Source organism: Equus przewalskii, chromosome X (assembly GCF_037783145.1).
Source record: "Equus przewalskii isolate Varuska chromosome X, EquPr2, whole genome shotgun sequence".
Taxonomy (NCBI): domain Eukaryota; kingdom Metazoa; phylum Chordata; class Mammalia; order Perissodactyla; family Equidae; genus Equus; species Equus przewalskii.
The window spans coordinates 25,659,163-25,676,924 of record NC_091863.1 but is presented as its reverse complement, the minus strand read 5'-3'; the positions used below and the strand labels follow the sequence as shown (position 1 = coordinate 25,676,924).

Here is a 17,762-nt window from a genome sequence, read left to right as displayed (position 1 = left end):
TGACTGTCTTCTGTTTCGCGTCATTAAGCAATGCGTGATAACTAACCACCAATTTTATAGTACTTTACAGTCCACAGAGTCCTTTTCACATAAAATATCTCATTTAGTTTCTCCAACAAAGCTATGAGTTAGGTCGTAGTGTTATATCATTATATGCATTTCAGGGATGATCAGTCTGAGCGACCTGTCTAATTTGCCGACGATCACTCACTCAGTAGTAAGGAGTTATGACTGAAATCCAGCACTTCTGATTCTAGACCACAATGTAATTTAAACTTTTCCTCATTTTCAGGGGCATCATTATAAGCATCAATTCTCGTTCCATTTGTTATACAGTGATGCACATGGCATGTGAAGTTCAATACAGATTACTGTTTATTGAGTTGAGACCCGGATGAAGTAGTTACTTTGCTTTTAGAAGCCAGGTTGGAAATATTAGAATCAAATTCTTTACCTTAAAGAATTTTGTACCTTTAAATATCAGAATCAAACTCAACACAGTAAGATGCTTACACTTTGAGAAGAAAGTGGAACTTAAGCCAACTGAGGGAACAGCAAACTCCCATCTCTCCTCACCCACTCGCTCTGGGGCCATATGCTTGTTGAGTGGTAAAGTAAGCACATCCCAGCAGTATTGAAATCAATTTCTAATTCATCTCTCCCTCTCTTCCCCCCTCCTTCTCTCTCGGAACATATATGTGACTTCCTATGAGTTAAATGATATATGATGAGACTTCTTCATATGTTGCACTGTTCTCCTTTCAATAAATGACCAAGATCACTACATTTTCTAGTTATATGCTTTTATGTTTATTGTCTCCTCCCTGTTATCTTTTGTTACTTTTTGTGGTCAGCATGGTTACTACTAGTTGCCCTTAATATTCGGTCCTTGTGAAGTCGCTGCAACTTTGCAGGGCAATCAAGAGACCAAATATATATTAATTCACTAGCCTTGTATATTTCATTCTCATTGTTTAGCTCTGATGTCAGAATGGAATAATGTCTCCACGTGTCATGACTTTCAATGGTAGTTTTCCTCACTGATCAGAGATATTTTTTTGTTTGCTTTTGGATTCAAGGCTTATGTTTTTTGCTTTTGTTTTGTTTTGGGGGGTATTTTTTTAAATTTATTTTTTTATTGCTGTAACATTGGTTTATAACATATAAATTTCAGGCGTACATCGTAATATATTGTGATTTCTGTGTAGATTACATCGTGTTCACCACCTAAAGACTAATCACAATCCATCACTACACACATAATCCTAATCAGCCATTTCAAGCCTTACGTTTTAATAAATAAAAAGAGTTATATTCATTGACGCGATAGTAAATGTTTAACAACATGCACTCTGGGACAAACAATTAAAAGCCCCGGTTTGACATGATGTTAGACACAATAGACATAAATAACCTCAGGAGCATAGATGATAGTTAAATTAAGGAGTGATGAATTTCTGGTATTTATTTTGGTATTTATTCCCTTGGTAGCTTTTCTCAAGTGGAGTCCCTCAAGAGAATTAAGTCCTAAAGAAAATGATTTAAGGGACTATTTTCTTATTTTTGTCAAGGGTGGGACATAAACGTTCATTGGAGATGCTTAGGTAACTCGTGAGGTATAATGGATGCCTTAGACTTTGGTCCCGGACAATCAGCATCAGCATCAACTACAAAACTGTCAGAAGTGCAAATTCTTGAGCCCCACCTAAGACCCACTGAATCCAGAACTCTGGGGCTGGGACCCAGCACCCAGCGGTTTAACAAGGCCTCCAGGTGATTCTGATGGTCCCAAAGTAGAGAACCACTGCTCCAGGCCATTAGGATTAATTCTCTCCCCAATCCACTGAGTAGGTTTGCCCTAGGACCTTAGCATCCTCTGCTTCTGGACAGTGGAAAGGGAAAGAAGGGTGGAGAAACCTCACTCATTTTTTAAAAGCCTCAGCCCAGAACTGACCGATATTCCTTCTGCTCACATTCTACTGGTGATAAGTAACCGCATGGCTACCCAGTGGTGTACTGGAGCCAGCTTGTATCTACTCAGGAAGGCCTTTTGTCAAATTTTCAGACATTTTGTGAGCTGCTTGACATTATCTTGGTAACTTAAAATTAGCTATGGTGGGCGTATTTACACCACAGAAATTGGCAAACACTAAAATTACAGTGTTTTTTTTTAACCCAGAGAGCCAGTTTGAAACATATAGCAGCATGCCACTGACCATACACAGGCTGGGCTGACTCCGCTAGGAGCTCTGCAGCTGAAATGGCCCTCCAAAATTGTCCTGCTCTAAGCCAAATTGGCTGAGCCTTTATACCTTCACCTTGATTAGACGCTGGATGAGGGCTGCCCTGGGAAGGGCACGCCCTTGGGCAAGGCAGCCCTCTGCAGCTGAGACAGTCCCTGAAGGGACTGACAACTGAAGGATGTCTGCTGACATCTTTCCCACCATTTGGGACAAGAGTCCTTCCTTAAAGTGAACTCTGAGTGACATATCCCCATGTGTACCACAGCCCCTCCGTCCAAAAGATTCTAATATTATTGATCTGGGGTGAGCCAGCACGTTAGGATATTTTTAATGTTCTGTGGATAATTCTCGTATGCAGCCACACTAGATACCATGTAAAAGGGTCAAGCCAGTTGCTGAGGTGACACTGTTTTTTTATTTGTTTAGCTTTTATTAATGTTTGCACTCTACTTCCTCTAAAAAAAATTGTGCCCGAAGCAAGAGCCTGTATGTAGCAAACAATCAATAAATATTTGTAGGGTGGTTGGCTAAAATAATTATAACATTTTTGAAAGGAATTCTATCCAGAGAAATTAATTTAGAAGTAAAATGCAATAATGTTTTCACAAAATGAATTAATAACTTCATGAATTAAGTTAACTTCAAGATGTTAATCAAATAAATAACATGTATGCTTTTCTATTAAAGAGGAAGTTAGAAGATTTGAACTCTGAGTGGAAGGCGGTCACCCGTTTACTTCAAGAGCTGAGGGCAAAGCGGCCTGGTCCAGCTCCTGGCCTGACCACTGTTGGAGCCTGTAAGTATGCTGGACTACTTTCTCTTTGGCTGTAGCCATTTGCTCAAAAGCACAACAGTACGATAATCTCTGGTGAAAGGGAAAATTGATTGCAATTCTGAGAACAGAAATAAACCTTTGTGTTATTCGCTGGGCCAGATGTCTTAGAGTAGGTTCCTGGGTAATGGATTCTGATTCAGAGCATTGGGTGACAAAGGCATATTGGGGTGTGTTCTCTGGAGATATACCTACAATGAAGAAAGGTACATGGGACAGCAGAAGAGGCTCAAGGGCCATTGGGCAGCAACAGAGGCCTCAGCCAACTCCATGGAAGCCTTCGAGCTGGACTGGCTCTTCGGAGCTGTTCTGAATTGCAGGGAGTAGGCCTGACCTTTGTATTCCTGAACCGGCTAGTCATTGCCCGCGGACTGCCTGCTGGGAGGATGGGGAGACCTTAGAAGAATTTTCTGGGGCTGAAGGCAATTCCTGGTAGGAAACACAGTGAACAGCCAGTACTCCCAGCAGCAGGAGTGGGTGTGTTGTGTCTGATGGAGATCAAGGTGGAGCTACAGAGTACCCACTAACACTTAACATAGGAGGATTCCATCGCAATGAATCCTGTATCATTTAGACAGCATTCTTACAATACGCCTATAGAAATCCCTGAAAACACACACGGTCCTCCTAGCACCTTCCCCTGTCCCACTTGAAAACAATTTTAAGAACTCTTCCATCTTTAGTCCAAGGAAAAGAAAAATGGACCATGACTACCATGAGCAGACTTGAGGGAGGAAAGTGCCTTCATTTAGCTACAGTTTGAACTTTTGTTTTTACTGCGTATTTTCAGTTTATTTTATTTCACTTTCTGTTCATTTGTTAGTAGAAAGTATGCATAAAATCTCATGGCAATATTAACACTGGCTTTGAATCTCAGGGGAAAGGAGCCAGCAAACTTCTTTGCTGTACCAACTCTATAATTAGGCAGAACTAAAAACATCTTTGGGTTTTTTTTTTTTTCCGCCTTGTCTACTTTTCAAAGATCAAATGATTGAAATATTAAAGCGTGGTGACTGGTTCTTCAAGTAAAGTTGATTTTTATTTTATATCAAGTAGAAATATACCACACTGGAAAGATCACAGCCAGGCTAGCACAATGATAATTCAATAGAAGGCATAAATAGTGCCTGGGCTAAAAGAGGCTGGACAATCTGGGGAGAGTGTGTCTCATGTGCCCCCTGGGGTTTCTGAGCAGTCATCAGAGCTAGATTTAATGATATTGGAGACTTGCAAAAGATGTACGAGCATTCGGTTTTTTTTTTTTTTTTTTTTGCTGATCTGGGATACTAAAATCGCTATATCGGGGATTATATTCCACTAATTATATCAGGTTTATTTCTGTTACGACCTGTCATTTTTGGTTCCCTCAGCACACATGCATAGTTTGTCCCTATATAATCACTTATTGGTATTTGTTCTCTAGCTTTCTCTGGTATCTTCAGCCTCAGACTGTCTAATTCCATAAAGAGATTGGGTTCCAGTGATTGGGTTATAAGTTTGTTGAACTCTGAAAACAATTATGAGTTTATCCCTCTTTAAGCCACTTTACACAGTAAAAGAAGTTTCCAAAACCAGGGCACAGAAATCTGTTTAACCTATAAAGTACTGAAATGTAACGTTAATGTTTCTAATGGAAAATACCCAGTTCCAATTTTGATTTTCAGCAACATACATAATTCACCCACTTAATAAATATCTATCGAGTAACTTCTATGTATTGGGCATCATGCTAGGTCCTGAGGATGCTGCATAGAATAGGATAAAGTCCCTTCTCTTATGAAACACATACTCTGATTGGAAGAGAAAGACAATGAGCTAACAAAGAAGAAAATATATTCTATCTCAATATTGTTAAGTGTTCTAGAGTGAAGTCCACAGATTGATGTCAAATGGGCACTTGTTAGAAATGCAGAATCTCAGGCCCCACCCCTGACCCAGTGAATCAGACTCTGCATTTTAATAGGATCCCCAGGTGATTCCTGTGCACACTGAAGTTTGAGAAACACGGTTATGGAGAACAAGAAAGCAGGGTAAGAGGGAAAGGGAGCAGGAATGCAGACATGATTGTCTGTAGTTTGGTTGGGGACGCTTTTCTATTAAGAGAACGGCAAAAAGCTCATGGAAGTGAGGAAATGAGCCATGTGTATATCTGGGGGAAAGTATTCCAGGCAGAGAGAGAACGACCAGAGCAAAGGCCTTGAAGTAGAACAAGATGGAGGAATATCAGGAACAGTGAGACCAGAGCAGAGGGCAAGGGGATGCGTGGCTGAAGCAGTGGGAGACAACGTCTTTCGTATCTCTTGTCTTGCTTCCTTCTCCCCCACCTAAGAGTCTCATCTCCCCCTACCACTCTTTGCCTTCCCCCTACTCCCTCCACATGGCGGCCAGTGTTAGAATGCCCTCAACTCCCAGCCACTGGTGATGGCTGGTGGAGTTGGGGCCAGAGCTGGAGAAGAACTGAGGGAGACAGGAATTTTCTCAAAAGCAAGGGTTTTTTATTCCCTATGGCAAACTGACACAGAGCTGGGCATAAAGTAAAAATGTTAAATGCACAGATGTTGAATGAAAAGAATCAATTGTAAGACAGGTGGATTCAGAACTGCTTCTATTCAAAGAAAACTCTTTCTTCTTTAACATGGTTAAATTAAGAATTGTTTATAGGGGCTGGCCTGGTGGCACAGTGGTTAAGTTCACCCGCTCCGCCTCGGCAGCCCAGGGTTCACAGGTTCAGATTCCGGGCACAGACCTAAATACCACTCATCAAGCCACGTTGTGGTGGTGTCCCACATACAAAATAGAGGAAGATTGGCACAGATGTTAGCTCAGGGACGATCTTCCTCACCAAAAATAAAAATAAAAAGAATTGTTTGTATTCCTGACTTCTAGAAAGTTAATCTGAAATCAATACAAGATAAAAAAGGGAAATCTGTTTTATAATATGGTTTTGATGTGCAATTATTTCATGTACTACATTGTAATATAATTTATAATTTATCATAGTAAGTTTTTTCCACTGCACTCCTACTATTGTGCTAGCAGCTTTTACATATTTGTCTTTATCCTCAAAATAATTGCAAAGTACATGTGGTTAAACACAATTTTTCTAGGGTAAGGATCCCAAGGCTTGGATGGGAAATAGCTAGATTAAGGCCACACAGCTGGGAAGAAACAGAGCCAAGATTTCAGTCCAAGTGTGTCAGGCTCCAAAGCCTGTTTTGTTTTGGGTTTTTCTTTTTGCTGTACCTTGCACTATCTCTCTGTCCAAGAGCCTAATGGAAATTCTAGATATGGAGGCAGCAAGCCAGTAGTTAATGTTACTTAACTCGATCTTGGATGTATGGGGAGTAAAAGTAGGAAATGTTTGTGTCTTTTCTACTTAAGGAGTAGAAGAAATCAGTTTACTCTATTTGAATTTCTTAGGACCATAGAACTCTGAACTTAGAATAATCATTCCAATTATCATCTGATTGAATATTCTTCTTTTATATGTGTGGAAACTGAGGCCCAAAGGGCTTTTATAAAAATACTAAACCAAGATCCCTTATGGCTGCTTACTTAAATTATATAATATGATGAGGTGGTCCTGCCTGAGCTGTATAAATTGTTTCAGTTTACAGGACAAATAGGCATGCTGGAAAAAAACTTTTTTGCAATCATTGTTGCTTGGATACCTGAGTATATCACTTATCTATCTCTACATAAGAACACCACAAATGTAATGGCTTAAAATAAGAATTATTTACTTGCTCATGATTCTGTGGGTCTGCGGTTTGGGCTGTGATTAGCCGCATAGTTATTCTGAAGGTCGTATTAGGGGTCACTCATGTGCATGCAGTTATCTGACAACTCAACAGAAGCTCGATGGTCTAAAATGGACCAAAATGGACCCACCCAGATATCTGACAGCTGGCTGTTGGCTGGAGAACCTTGGTCCTCCACAAGGCCCCTCATCCATCGTCCAGTAGACTGGACTGGGCTTCATTATATAGCATCCTCAGGGCGGTGTTTCAAGAGAGTGAGAGTGGAAGCTACAAAACCTCTTGACTAGACTCTGAAATTCTTACGACATCACTTCTGCTACATTCTATTGGTCAAAGCAAGTTGTAAGGCCAGCCCAGATTCAAGGGGTGGAAAAATAGACTTTACCTCTTGAAAGGAGGAGCTGCAATGTCATTGCAAAGGGGGCATGCATATAGGGATGGGAGTCTTTATTGTGGTTATCTTTATACACAAACCACTACATTGGGGAAAAGGGGGGAAAAGCAGAGATGAAAGTGTTGGTCTGTATCCAGTATCTTATGTCAGTGGTTCTCAAACTTTACCATATATTGAAATTACCCATTTCTTGTTAAAGCACAGATTGCTGGGCTTCAATCCCAGAGTTACTGATTCAGTAGATCTGGGGTGAGGCCTGGGCATCTGCGTCTCTGAAAAGTCCCCAGGTGATGCTGCTGCTGCTGCTCCTGGGGCTGCACTTTAAGAACTACTGCTATAAGCCTATGGTGAGCGGGGAAGGGATTCATCCCTACTCCTGCATGCAACGTGGAGTGGAACTTGAGTGAGAATCAGTGCTGTAGTTGCCAAAGGGAACTCCACGTTATTTCAGGACCACCACTCTTTTCCCCTCCACCCCCTCAAGGCCTTTGTGCTTGGAAGTTCACATAGATTGACATTAAGCCCAGGCAGTATTTGCCTAGCAGAGCAGCTCAGAAACCTGTGGGGAGGATAGCCATGCTTGTACGAAGCTCCCCTAAAGACTCTCAGAAACAATTAGGTAGACAGGACTTTGCATGGGACTGAAGGCCTGCATGGCAGATGGAGGCAAAGAGCCAGCAAATCTGGTCGTAAATGTCAATGTGAATCCTTTCTTATCCACAAGCTGCTTGGTCTGGGAACATTCACATTCCACAATACCCGGTTTAGCATTTTCGAAAGAAATTGCATATAGAACATACTTAATGTGAAGACTCCAAATCAGGATATTGGAGTTCTTCAAGGGTCCCAGGGTAATAACTATGAAATGAATGACCATTGTATATATAGACACATAGAAGTGCCAGTTAATAGAGGTTTCTAGTTGATTAAACTCTGGTAAAACCATCTCTTCCTGTAATTAATTTTGGAGAAAGCAAGTCTCCAGTGTAATTAGGAAATTGCTGCATTGGAGGTCAGGAAGCCTAAATTCCAATCTCAGTTGTACTTCCAACTAGATAAGGGATCAACAGACTATTTTTGTAAAGAGCCAATAGTAAATATTTTCAGCTTTGTGGTGGGTCATGCAATCAACTTTGTCATTTTATACTGAAAGCAGGCATACCGTAGACAATGTACATAAGTGGGCATGGCTGTGTTCCAGTAACACTTTACAGAAACCAGAAGGGGGAAGGTGGGTCAAATTTGGCCCTTAATGCCCTACCCATATCTTCTCAGCACTAGTCTTTCCTGTAAACCCTGAGGCAAGTACCTGTGTCTCAACCAGGCACTTTTTCTCTGGCCACAGGAGAAACTTACCCATTTGCAGAACAGGTTGAAAGTGCTGGGGAGGAAACATCCCTGGAACAACACTCAACCACTGATGGACAGGAGTTGATGGATGAATATGCCATCTTTTCCACTCCTTGAATAGGAGAACTCCACACCAGATGTCTCTAGCTGGTTGAACCACAGTTGCCCACAGTGAGAAGCTGTTTATTAGTATGCCTTGTGTAGACTTCCTTCCCATTCCTATTCATTTCCTTACTCTCCCACCACCACTTTCTGGTATCATCTACCAATTAAACCATTAAGTTTCTGGTATCATCTACCAATTAAACCAATTAAGTTGTACTCAACTCCTTGTCTTAGGGTCTACTTCCGGGTGAACATAAATTGATACAACAGGCCTTAGAATTAGTGCCATGGTTATACCTTTTGCGTGAGTTGTGTTGTGATTCTCAGTTTGCAGATGAGAAAACCAAGGGTCAGAAAGGTTAAATAACTTGTCCAAAATTACAAAGCTAGTAAATGTCAGAGTGGATGTTCAAAGACAGGTCTCTGTGATTCCAAAGCTTATGCTATTATTCAGAGCATCATATCTCAAGCAGTGATTTATTTATCTTCGTTCGATTTGTGCCTGTGTGTGAGGAGGATTGACCCTGGGCTAACATCTGTTGCCAATCTTCCTCTTTTTGCTTGAGGAAGATTGTCGCTAAGCTAACATCTGTGTGCCAATCCTCCTCTATTTTATGTGGAATGCCACCACAGCGTGGCTTTACAAGCTCTGCTAGGTCCGCACCTGGGATCCGAACCTGTGAACCCCCGGCCACCAAAGCAGAGCATGCGAACTTAACCACTGCACCATTGGGCTGGCCCCTTCATTCGAATTTTTGAAGGCTATACTTAAATATCAAATACTCACACAGAAGGTTATTTATACATTTATTATTTCAACTTCACTTGCCTCTCTAGAGTTGAATAAAGCATTCCAAGGCTATTTCAATAAGACTTTAAATATCTAGGCAGTTTGATAAAAGCGTGAGGTTAATTGAAGCTTTAACTATAATCTTGGCATACTACTATTTATTTGTTTGATTTAAATTGCGAGAAAACGATTAATTTCTTGTGAAAGTGCTTTCGTTTATCTGCAAGGATCATGAGAGAAGGAAGCTGTCAATTAATTCTCACATTTTTGCTCCCCTTTTGGGTCTCCATTCTGCTCAGAAACACAAAGAGGGGTGCCGCCCATATCGTTTCCTGTTTCTGCTGTGTTTCCCACCGTTGATTTTGCTTCAGCTGAACTTTAGGATAAGGCACATTAGTTGCAGTGGGGCTGCGTCTTTCTCCGCCTCATTAACAGATAGATGATTACTGAAAACAGTTAGGACACGGCTATACCATTGTTGGTTTTATAGTTAAAAACTCTAAACCTTAAAAACTTCCTCAAAGTCTGATATGCTAGGAGTAAGATTTTGTACCAAAAAATGTGAAGTCCTCTACTCAATTATAGTAACAGGAAAGAAATTAATTTTAGACCATCCCAGCATAGTTCAAAGCCCTGAGCAACTGCAGAGTCCCTCCAACTCTTGGCAGCAATAAATTAATTAATTAATAAACTATTTGTATGCATTAGTGAGGTGAGGATGTTTGAAATATAATGAGCTGTGTCACACTATACAAGGGGAAGTGACAACAGTAAATCCTGACTGGGGAGGCCCCAGAATTGTTCATATTGATCAGAAGGAAGTCTTTCTATGTAGGCAGCGGGAGTTGCTGGTCCCAGGCCAGGTTCTTCAACAATGTTCCCTGATTAACAAGGAGGATACAACAGTGGTGTCATTGTTAATATCCAAGACAGTGATCGACTGTGAAAACTAGAGTATTTAGATGTTAATTATCCATTTTGTGATGATGAAGTTCCCTTTGTTCTTCCTTTCTTAACCTTTTGGCAGTTTTATTGCTTGGTTACCATCTCCGTTAGGGCCAGCTTTGGGGTCTGAACTGGAATAGGAAGAGAAGCGCTAATCCATCATTTCTAATGCTTGTTGGAAGCATTCCTGGAAGTTTCAGGGTGTGTGTGTGTGTGTGTGTGTGTGTGTGTAGGGAGAGGAGGAGGCGGGGAATATCATCAATGGTTGAATAAAGTACTCTGATTATTGGAGATTTTTCAATTACCCATATCCTTCATTTTAACAGAAATAAAGGGTTCATTACAGTAAAATTACCTTAGCCTCCTTAGATTATTTAACTCCTTCCCAAAAAAGACTTTTGCTGGAAATCACTAAAGAGTATACCATAATGTTGAATTTCTTCTTCAGCTATTATCACGGGGAAATTAGAACTATTTAAACATATTCAGGAGAATAGGTACCCCACAGCCCACAAAAGTGAGACTTCTCCATGTATTCCTATTATTTCCTAACATTTCACTAAATCATTTTGAAATCAAGTATAACTTTACCTTCAAAGAAAGAAGATTCCAAAAGGAAGTTGTAGCAGTTTGCACTTCAATTATCGATTGTAGGATTGTGATCTGAAAGGTCTTTGAGAGGTCATTCATTCCTCTCCACTATCTTCAGGAAAGGTTCTCTCTCCTTTAGAAGCAATCTTAGGAAGGTTAACTGCCTACTCTCCTCTTAAAAAATCAAGAGTAGGTGGAGTTCCACCACTGCCGTTATACTCAAGACAGCCTAACCCAAGTTCTAGTTACTGTCTAAGTTATTTGTTGAGTAGGAAAAGAACATTTCTGCTCACTGTGCATTTAGACATTCTTTGAAGTCTGTTACTTAATCTCCCTTCAGACTTTCCTTTTCTAGTTTAAATTAGGTGAGTCCCATGCCCTGTCAACAAAAAAACTCTCCCGCAAATGTTTAAATATCTCTGGGGCCCCTCTTCTACTCTCTCAAGTGTGTTTTTCATATTGTTTTTCTGTTGTGGGCTTCAGAATTGAACCCCGTTCCATAATTACTGGTCTGCTCACAACTCAGTCACATCACAAAGTCAGCCTGCCCTTTTCGTACATTTATATGATGACATCATTCTGCCTGCTGTAATGTTCTACTAGCTTGTATTAAATTTGACAACTATTCGAGTACCTGGTATTTTTCTGCCACATTTTAGCTTAGCCAGTCATGTCCTTCTATATTGGAACATCAAAGTAGATTTCCCTTGCAACATAAAGTATCTTTAAGTTGACTCACAGGATTTTATCAGCAGCATATGCACATGCTCGTGTATCCTCATTCTAGAACTATTCTACCTCAACCACACATTCTCCTCCAGGTACTGACAAATGTCTCCCCTCTCATTCACAGCCTCTCTCCTAGAAAGAGTCATCTACAGTCTTGTCTCTATTTCTTCTCCCCACTGCAGCCTGGCTGTGTCCTTCCACCAATCCATTGAGAGTGCCCAAAGGCCAGAAATGACGTCTATGTTAAAACACCATTTCAATTCTCATCTTACTTAAACTGTTAGCAGCGTGTAATGCAGTTGACTGCTCCTGTTTTGAAACATTTCTTCTATCCCTTCACACTCATAACACGGATCTCTATTTTCCCTCTTAGCTCCCTGGCTATTTTTTCTCACCTTCCTGGCTGGCTCAACCTTTTTTATCTGGCTATTAAATATTTAAAGTAATTCAGGCCTGCTTTTTTCACATTCTTTAATCTCTTGGGTAATCTCGTTTATTTACATGGTTTCAAGCACTAATTATATATGGAAGTTTCCCACATTCTTACTTTAAATCCACACCTCTCTTTTAAATTCTAGATCTGTAAATTAATTCAGAAATATAGTAGTAAAAAAAACCCAGATAAATATTCTTGTCCTCATGGAGTTAATGTTTTTGTGGGGATAGACAAAAAAGAAAATAAATAAATACAGTATGTTTGCGTGTTATGAGGTGATAACTGCAATGGAAACTAAAACAGGGAAGAATGTAAGGAGTATGGGTATGGAGTACAAGAGTGGGGCTTATAGAGACAACTTCACTGAAAAGGTGAAATTTATGTGAAGACCTGAATGTGGTCAAAGTATAAGCCAAGTAGATATCTGGGGGAAGAACATTCTAGGCTGCAGCATACCAGGAATGGCATTCTAACAAATGTCGTGAGATGGGAGCATGACTAGTATTGGAAGAATAAGCAGTGTGGCTGGAGCACACAGTAAGTGAAGGGGAGAGCAGTTAAGAGACGACGTTAGACCAGGGAGAGCTTTAAAGGCCATCAAAATGGCTGTGAGTTTTACTTGTGTAAGATAAAGACCCAATGGAGGTTTTGAGCCCAGCAATGAGATGCTCTGACACCTGTTAAGAGTAAACTGTAGGGAGAAAAGTACGGTGGAAGCAAGAGAGGGCCAGTTAGGAGACTACTGCAATAATTTAGGTTAGAAATGATGATAGTTTTATATAGAGTGTGGCAGGGGAAGTGACAAGAGGTGAACAGATTCTGAATATGTCTTGAAGCTAGAGCCAACAGGAATTGTTGACAGATTTGATACAGGGAGTGAGAGAATGCAATGAGGTTTTTGGCCTGAGCAAATTGTAAGAATGGTGTTGCCATTTACTGAGTTAGGGAAGATAGTAGGAGGTACATCATGGTAGGAGGCCATATAAAAATGCCTGCTTTGTACAAATTAAGTTACATATGCCTACTAGTTATCCAAATGGAGATGTAGAAATGGTGGAGGGATATATGACCTGGAGATTAGGAGTGAGATCCAATCCGGAGATGTAAATACACAATTTTTAGTATATTAACTAAACCATGAAATTGTGCTAATCAAAGCCAAGGGGTAAATATAGTAGAAAAGAGAAGATATGCAAAGATTGAGCCCTGGAGGACCCTAGTGATAAGAGGTAGGGGATATAGTAATAAGTAGTCAGTGAAATAGGAGGAAAACCAGGACAGAAACCTAGAAGCCAAGAGAAGGAAGTGATTTAAGGAGAAGGAATTGGTAAAAACCATGTCAAATGCTGCCTATAAGTCTAGTAAGGTAAAGCCCAAGAACCAACCTTGGATTTAGCAAACTTGGCTAGAGTGGTAGGGGAATGAATTGCTGACTGGAGTGAATTCAAGAGAATCCTGATATCCAACAACTCACTCAACATCTGCACTTAGATTTCTCTCAGACTCCTCAAATCCACCGTGACCAAAACTGAACCAGTGAATTTACTCTGCCCTCTTCTCCTCTTGGATGCCCTATCTCAGGAAATGGCAATGCTATCCGCTCAAGGCAGTGCCAGCAAGTGATCCTGGATGGACACCTCTTTCTCCTTCACTTTCCTCATCCAATCAACCACCAAGTCCTGCTCATTTTATTACTTAACTATCTTTCAAATTGTCTTACCCATCTCCATCCCTTCTGCCACCATCATATTTTACCTGGGTGCTTGCCTCCTAACTGATTTCATTTACCTCTCTCTAATCCACTCCGTGTATAAACATATTTCACAAAGAATAGTAATGCAAAAAGTAAATCTCATTCTATTATAATCTTTGAATGGTGTCCCAGTGCTTTTAGAATAAATCTCCAAATCATTAACACGGCCCACAAGGTCTTACGTGATGGTTCCCATGCCTACACTTCTTGTTCCACTGTCCCCCTTTTTCTTCAAAGCCCAGCCCCCTTCTACCTTTCTTGAGTTCTTTTAGTATGTCTGCTAAAAAAAGAGAGACAAAGAGAGAAAGAAAAGAGCTCAGGTTTTTCATACCTACTACTCACTTCCCTGGATGATCTCTTCCATTACTCATCCTTTAGATGTCAGCTGCACCTTTTCTTCTATAGGACTCTTTCCTTGAGCCTCGTGTTATACAATCTCAAAGCACACTTTTTACCTTTTGTATCTTTATCATTGTTTTGATTACTAAGTTATTTATGTAATTATTTAATTTTCATTTCCTAATAGACTGTGAGTTCCAAGAGGATCCTATTTTACCTCTGTTTGTCAATGTATGTCCTTTTGTGTATGCAGCTTTTGTTCGATGACTAGCATGGAGTAAGTAAGTGTTCAACTAATATATTTTGACCAAATGAACAGTGTGTTTATTTTTATGTTGGATCAAATAGGTAAACCTCCTGTGTAGTTAAAATACCAGACAGATTAAGTGATTATATGCTTGTCCAGCTGTGTAGTGGCAGAATCTGGACTCAGACCTGAATCTCCTGAGTTTGATCTCAGTGCTCTTCAGTATTCTTCTCTATCTCAACTTCTTTTTCTGCTTAGGCACAGCTAACAGATAGATTTATCCTCACACTCTCAGTGGTAAATCCTAATGTTTTTAAGACTGCAGTATTGATCAAATAGGGATATACTGTGGCTTTGACGCAAATCTTGCAGACTAATTCTAAGCCCCATCTCATCCCTTAGCTCTTATTCTTGACTATTGTCTTGGTATCCAACTTCAGAACCTCTACTTTACAGTCTAACATGCTATGTTCCTCTTAAAATTTATATAATTTATTCCTTCTCTCATCTTCAGTATTTTTTAAAAAATACATTTTAATCTCATTTTCCAACGTACCTGCCAATGCATGATGCGTTCATTAAACAGACATTCAATCTAGCAATTCTAATATTTATGCAAAATTGCTAATAGCACTGACTACACCAGTGCCTAAATTGTAATATATACCTACAATAAAAAAATCAGAATTACAGTACCTTCAATTGTTGCTTCTGAAATAATTATCACAACTTCAAAAAAGAATCATTATTCTCCAACATTAAAAAGCAGGAACTGAATAACTTGCCATTAGAAAAATAGGAGACTGTACTGAAATAACATAAATTAGTCCATCTCCAATGTCACTTCAGCTTACAGGATTATTCTTTATTCTTGAAGAAATTTATAAATAAAAGATATAAATAAATTTCCTATAATGTTTACTATGGATTATAAGTGGAGGAAGTAATTTTCCTTCTCATGTTGAAGTGAGTGAGAAAAGTTTCCTTGATTATTGGTATATTTCTTTAATCCTATGGGTTGGCAATAGCATTTTTTTTTTTTTTTTTTGAGGAAGACTAGCCCTGAGCTAACATCTGCCAATCCTCCTCTTTTTGCTGAGGAAGACTGGCCCTGAGCTAACATCCATGCCCATCTTCCTCTACTTTATATGTGGGACGCCTACCACAGCATGGCGTGCCAAGCGGTGCCATGTCTGCACCTGGGATTCGAACCGGCAAACCCTGGGCCGCCAAAGCAGAACGTGCGCACTTAACTGCTGGGCCACCAGGCTGGCACCGGTGATAGCATTTTTGCTTACTGAATCCAGTAAAAAGAAAAGACAAGCCTTATTGTTTTTCTTACTGATTGTTATTTGTTCAAGGTAAAATGTATCCTTTTCTTTTGAACCTGCACTCTGTGTTTAACAAATAAAGACATAACTCAGAATTGAATCGTGCACTTTGATTTGAGATTTTTTTCCAAGGTCGGGACCCAGTTTCGCAAGAGATTTTATGTTTTCCAATACGGCTGCCATCCACTCCCACCAGCTGAAAGACAAACTTGTCTAATAAAGCTTTCAGATTCAGTTTGCTGTCTGCATACAGCCTGAGCATCTCTGGAGGTCACTCCCAGCGTGTGCGGCAACCCCAGCAGGGAGAAGTAATGAGAAGCTTCTGGTTAAAAAGCTGACACGATCACTTCCAACCTCCTTGAATGCGAACATAATAAGCAAGTTTACAGATGCAAATCTCTATGATGCTGGGGATTTCCATCTTGATCTCTGACTCCAAGGAACATTTGACTGCATGGATTTGTATCTCTTATCTGGGTAAATAAATGCTTCATATTGAGCATATTGAGGAAAATGTGCTTTACAACAAAGGTCTGATGTAAATCGGGCAAAACAACATTGTCACTTCATGTTTAACTCTGTCAGAGGGTCTTTGAGGTCTCACAGTCTGCTTCTTTTCCAGGAATACTGAGGCATATCATAACTTTTTTCAAAAATAATACCTGCTTTCATTTCAATTATTTCTCCTGGCTTTTGCATTGACCTGAACATACCTAATATTTATCGTCGAGCTAACATGCATTAACGCCTTGCTCTGTACCAAGCATTTTGCTAAATATTCTTTGTGGATTGTTCTGTTTGATCCTACACCACCCTTATGAGATAGGTACCACATCATTTTCTTTTTTTACTAGAGAATGAAAGTAAGGCTTAGAGAGAGCTGTTATCCCAAAGACAACCAGCTACTAAGTTAAGCTACCAAACATGGCCCTAAACCCGTATCTCCCTATAGTTCATGCCTGTCTTTTAATCTTTATGTTAAACATAACTTGATCTTGATTATGCAGACGATGCAATGGACTCCATAGACGAGAGAATCAATTCTACCCCACTGTTCATACTTTTGTAATATATTTTCCAGATGAAATTCAACAGCAATGCTTATTCTTCCCCCTTCTTTCTTCTCTTGCATGATGTCCAAATTTTATATGAAGACTTAGGTCTTAGGGGCCAGCCTGGTGGCGCAGTGGTTAAGTTCCCATGTTTTGCTTCGGCGGCCCAGGGTTTGCCGGTTCGGATCCCAGGCGCAGACATGGCTCCACTTGGCAAGCCACGCAGTGGCAGGCGTCCCACGTATAAAGTAGAGGAAGATGGGCACGGATGTTAGCTCAGGGCCAGTCTTCCTCAGCAAAAAGAGGAGGATTGGCAGCAGATGTTAGCTCAGGGCTAATCTTCCTCAAAAAAAAAAAGACTTAGGTCTTAAATAGTAGCACCCTTGATGCTTAGTACTAACCCCTTGTAGCTACAGAAGTGACTTCATTAAGAAGAAGTATATAATAGTTTCTTTTCTTTCTTTCTGTCTCTCTTTTTTTCTCCCCTGGAAGACAGGGCCATGGGGACCAAAAAGAAGGCATCGAGATGATAGGCCTGATTCTGCCACAGTGTTACTAGTTAGCTTGGTTTGTTCTCCCAGTTCTGTATCTGTCAATCCAAGGCCAAACAGCCGTTACAGCAGCAGAAGTATAAGAGTAGATCTGGGAAAGACCACAAGGCACTACAGTCCAGTGCCCTGCTGCAATTCAAAAGCAATCACAGAAATTTATCTAAACAGCGCTTCATTTAATCTCTTCTTAAAGAACACCACAACCTCCTCGGTAAACTCTTTTCTGTGTTCAGGCCTGACTTTCCAAAAATATTACCTAGTGTTTTCTTGGTGCAGTAGCTGTGGTGAATAAGTGGACCCCATCACTTACTTT

At 40.2% G+C, this 17,762-nt stretch overlaps 1 protein-coding gene across 11 annotated transcripts in view; it reads left to right on the top strand.

Moving 5' to 3' along the window:
• The window catches only part of DMD (dystrophin), a 2,264,041-nt gene that overhangs the window by 1,617,032 nt on the left and 629,247 nt on the right, over positions 1-17,762 (top strand). For all 11 annotated transcript variants that reach the window (XM_070604303.1, XM_070604310.1, XM_070604305.1 and 8 more), the window contains one exon: positions 2,931-3,039. In XM_070604303.1, coding sequence (XP_070460404.1) covers positions 2,931-3,039 — 109 coding nt within the window. The remainder of the gene's footprint in view (positions 1-2,930; positions 3,040-17,762) is intronic.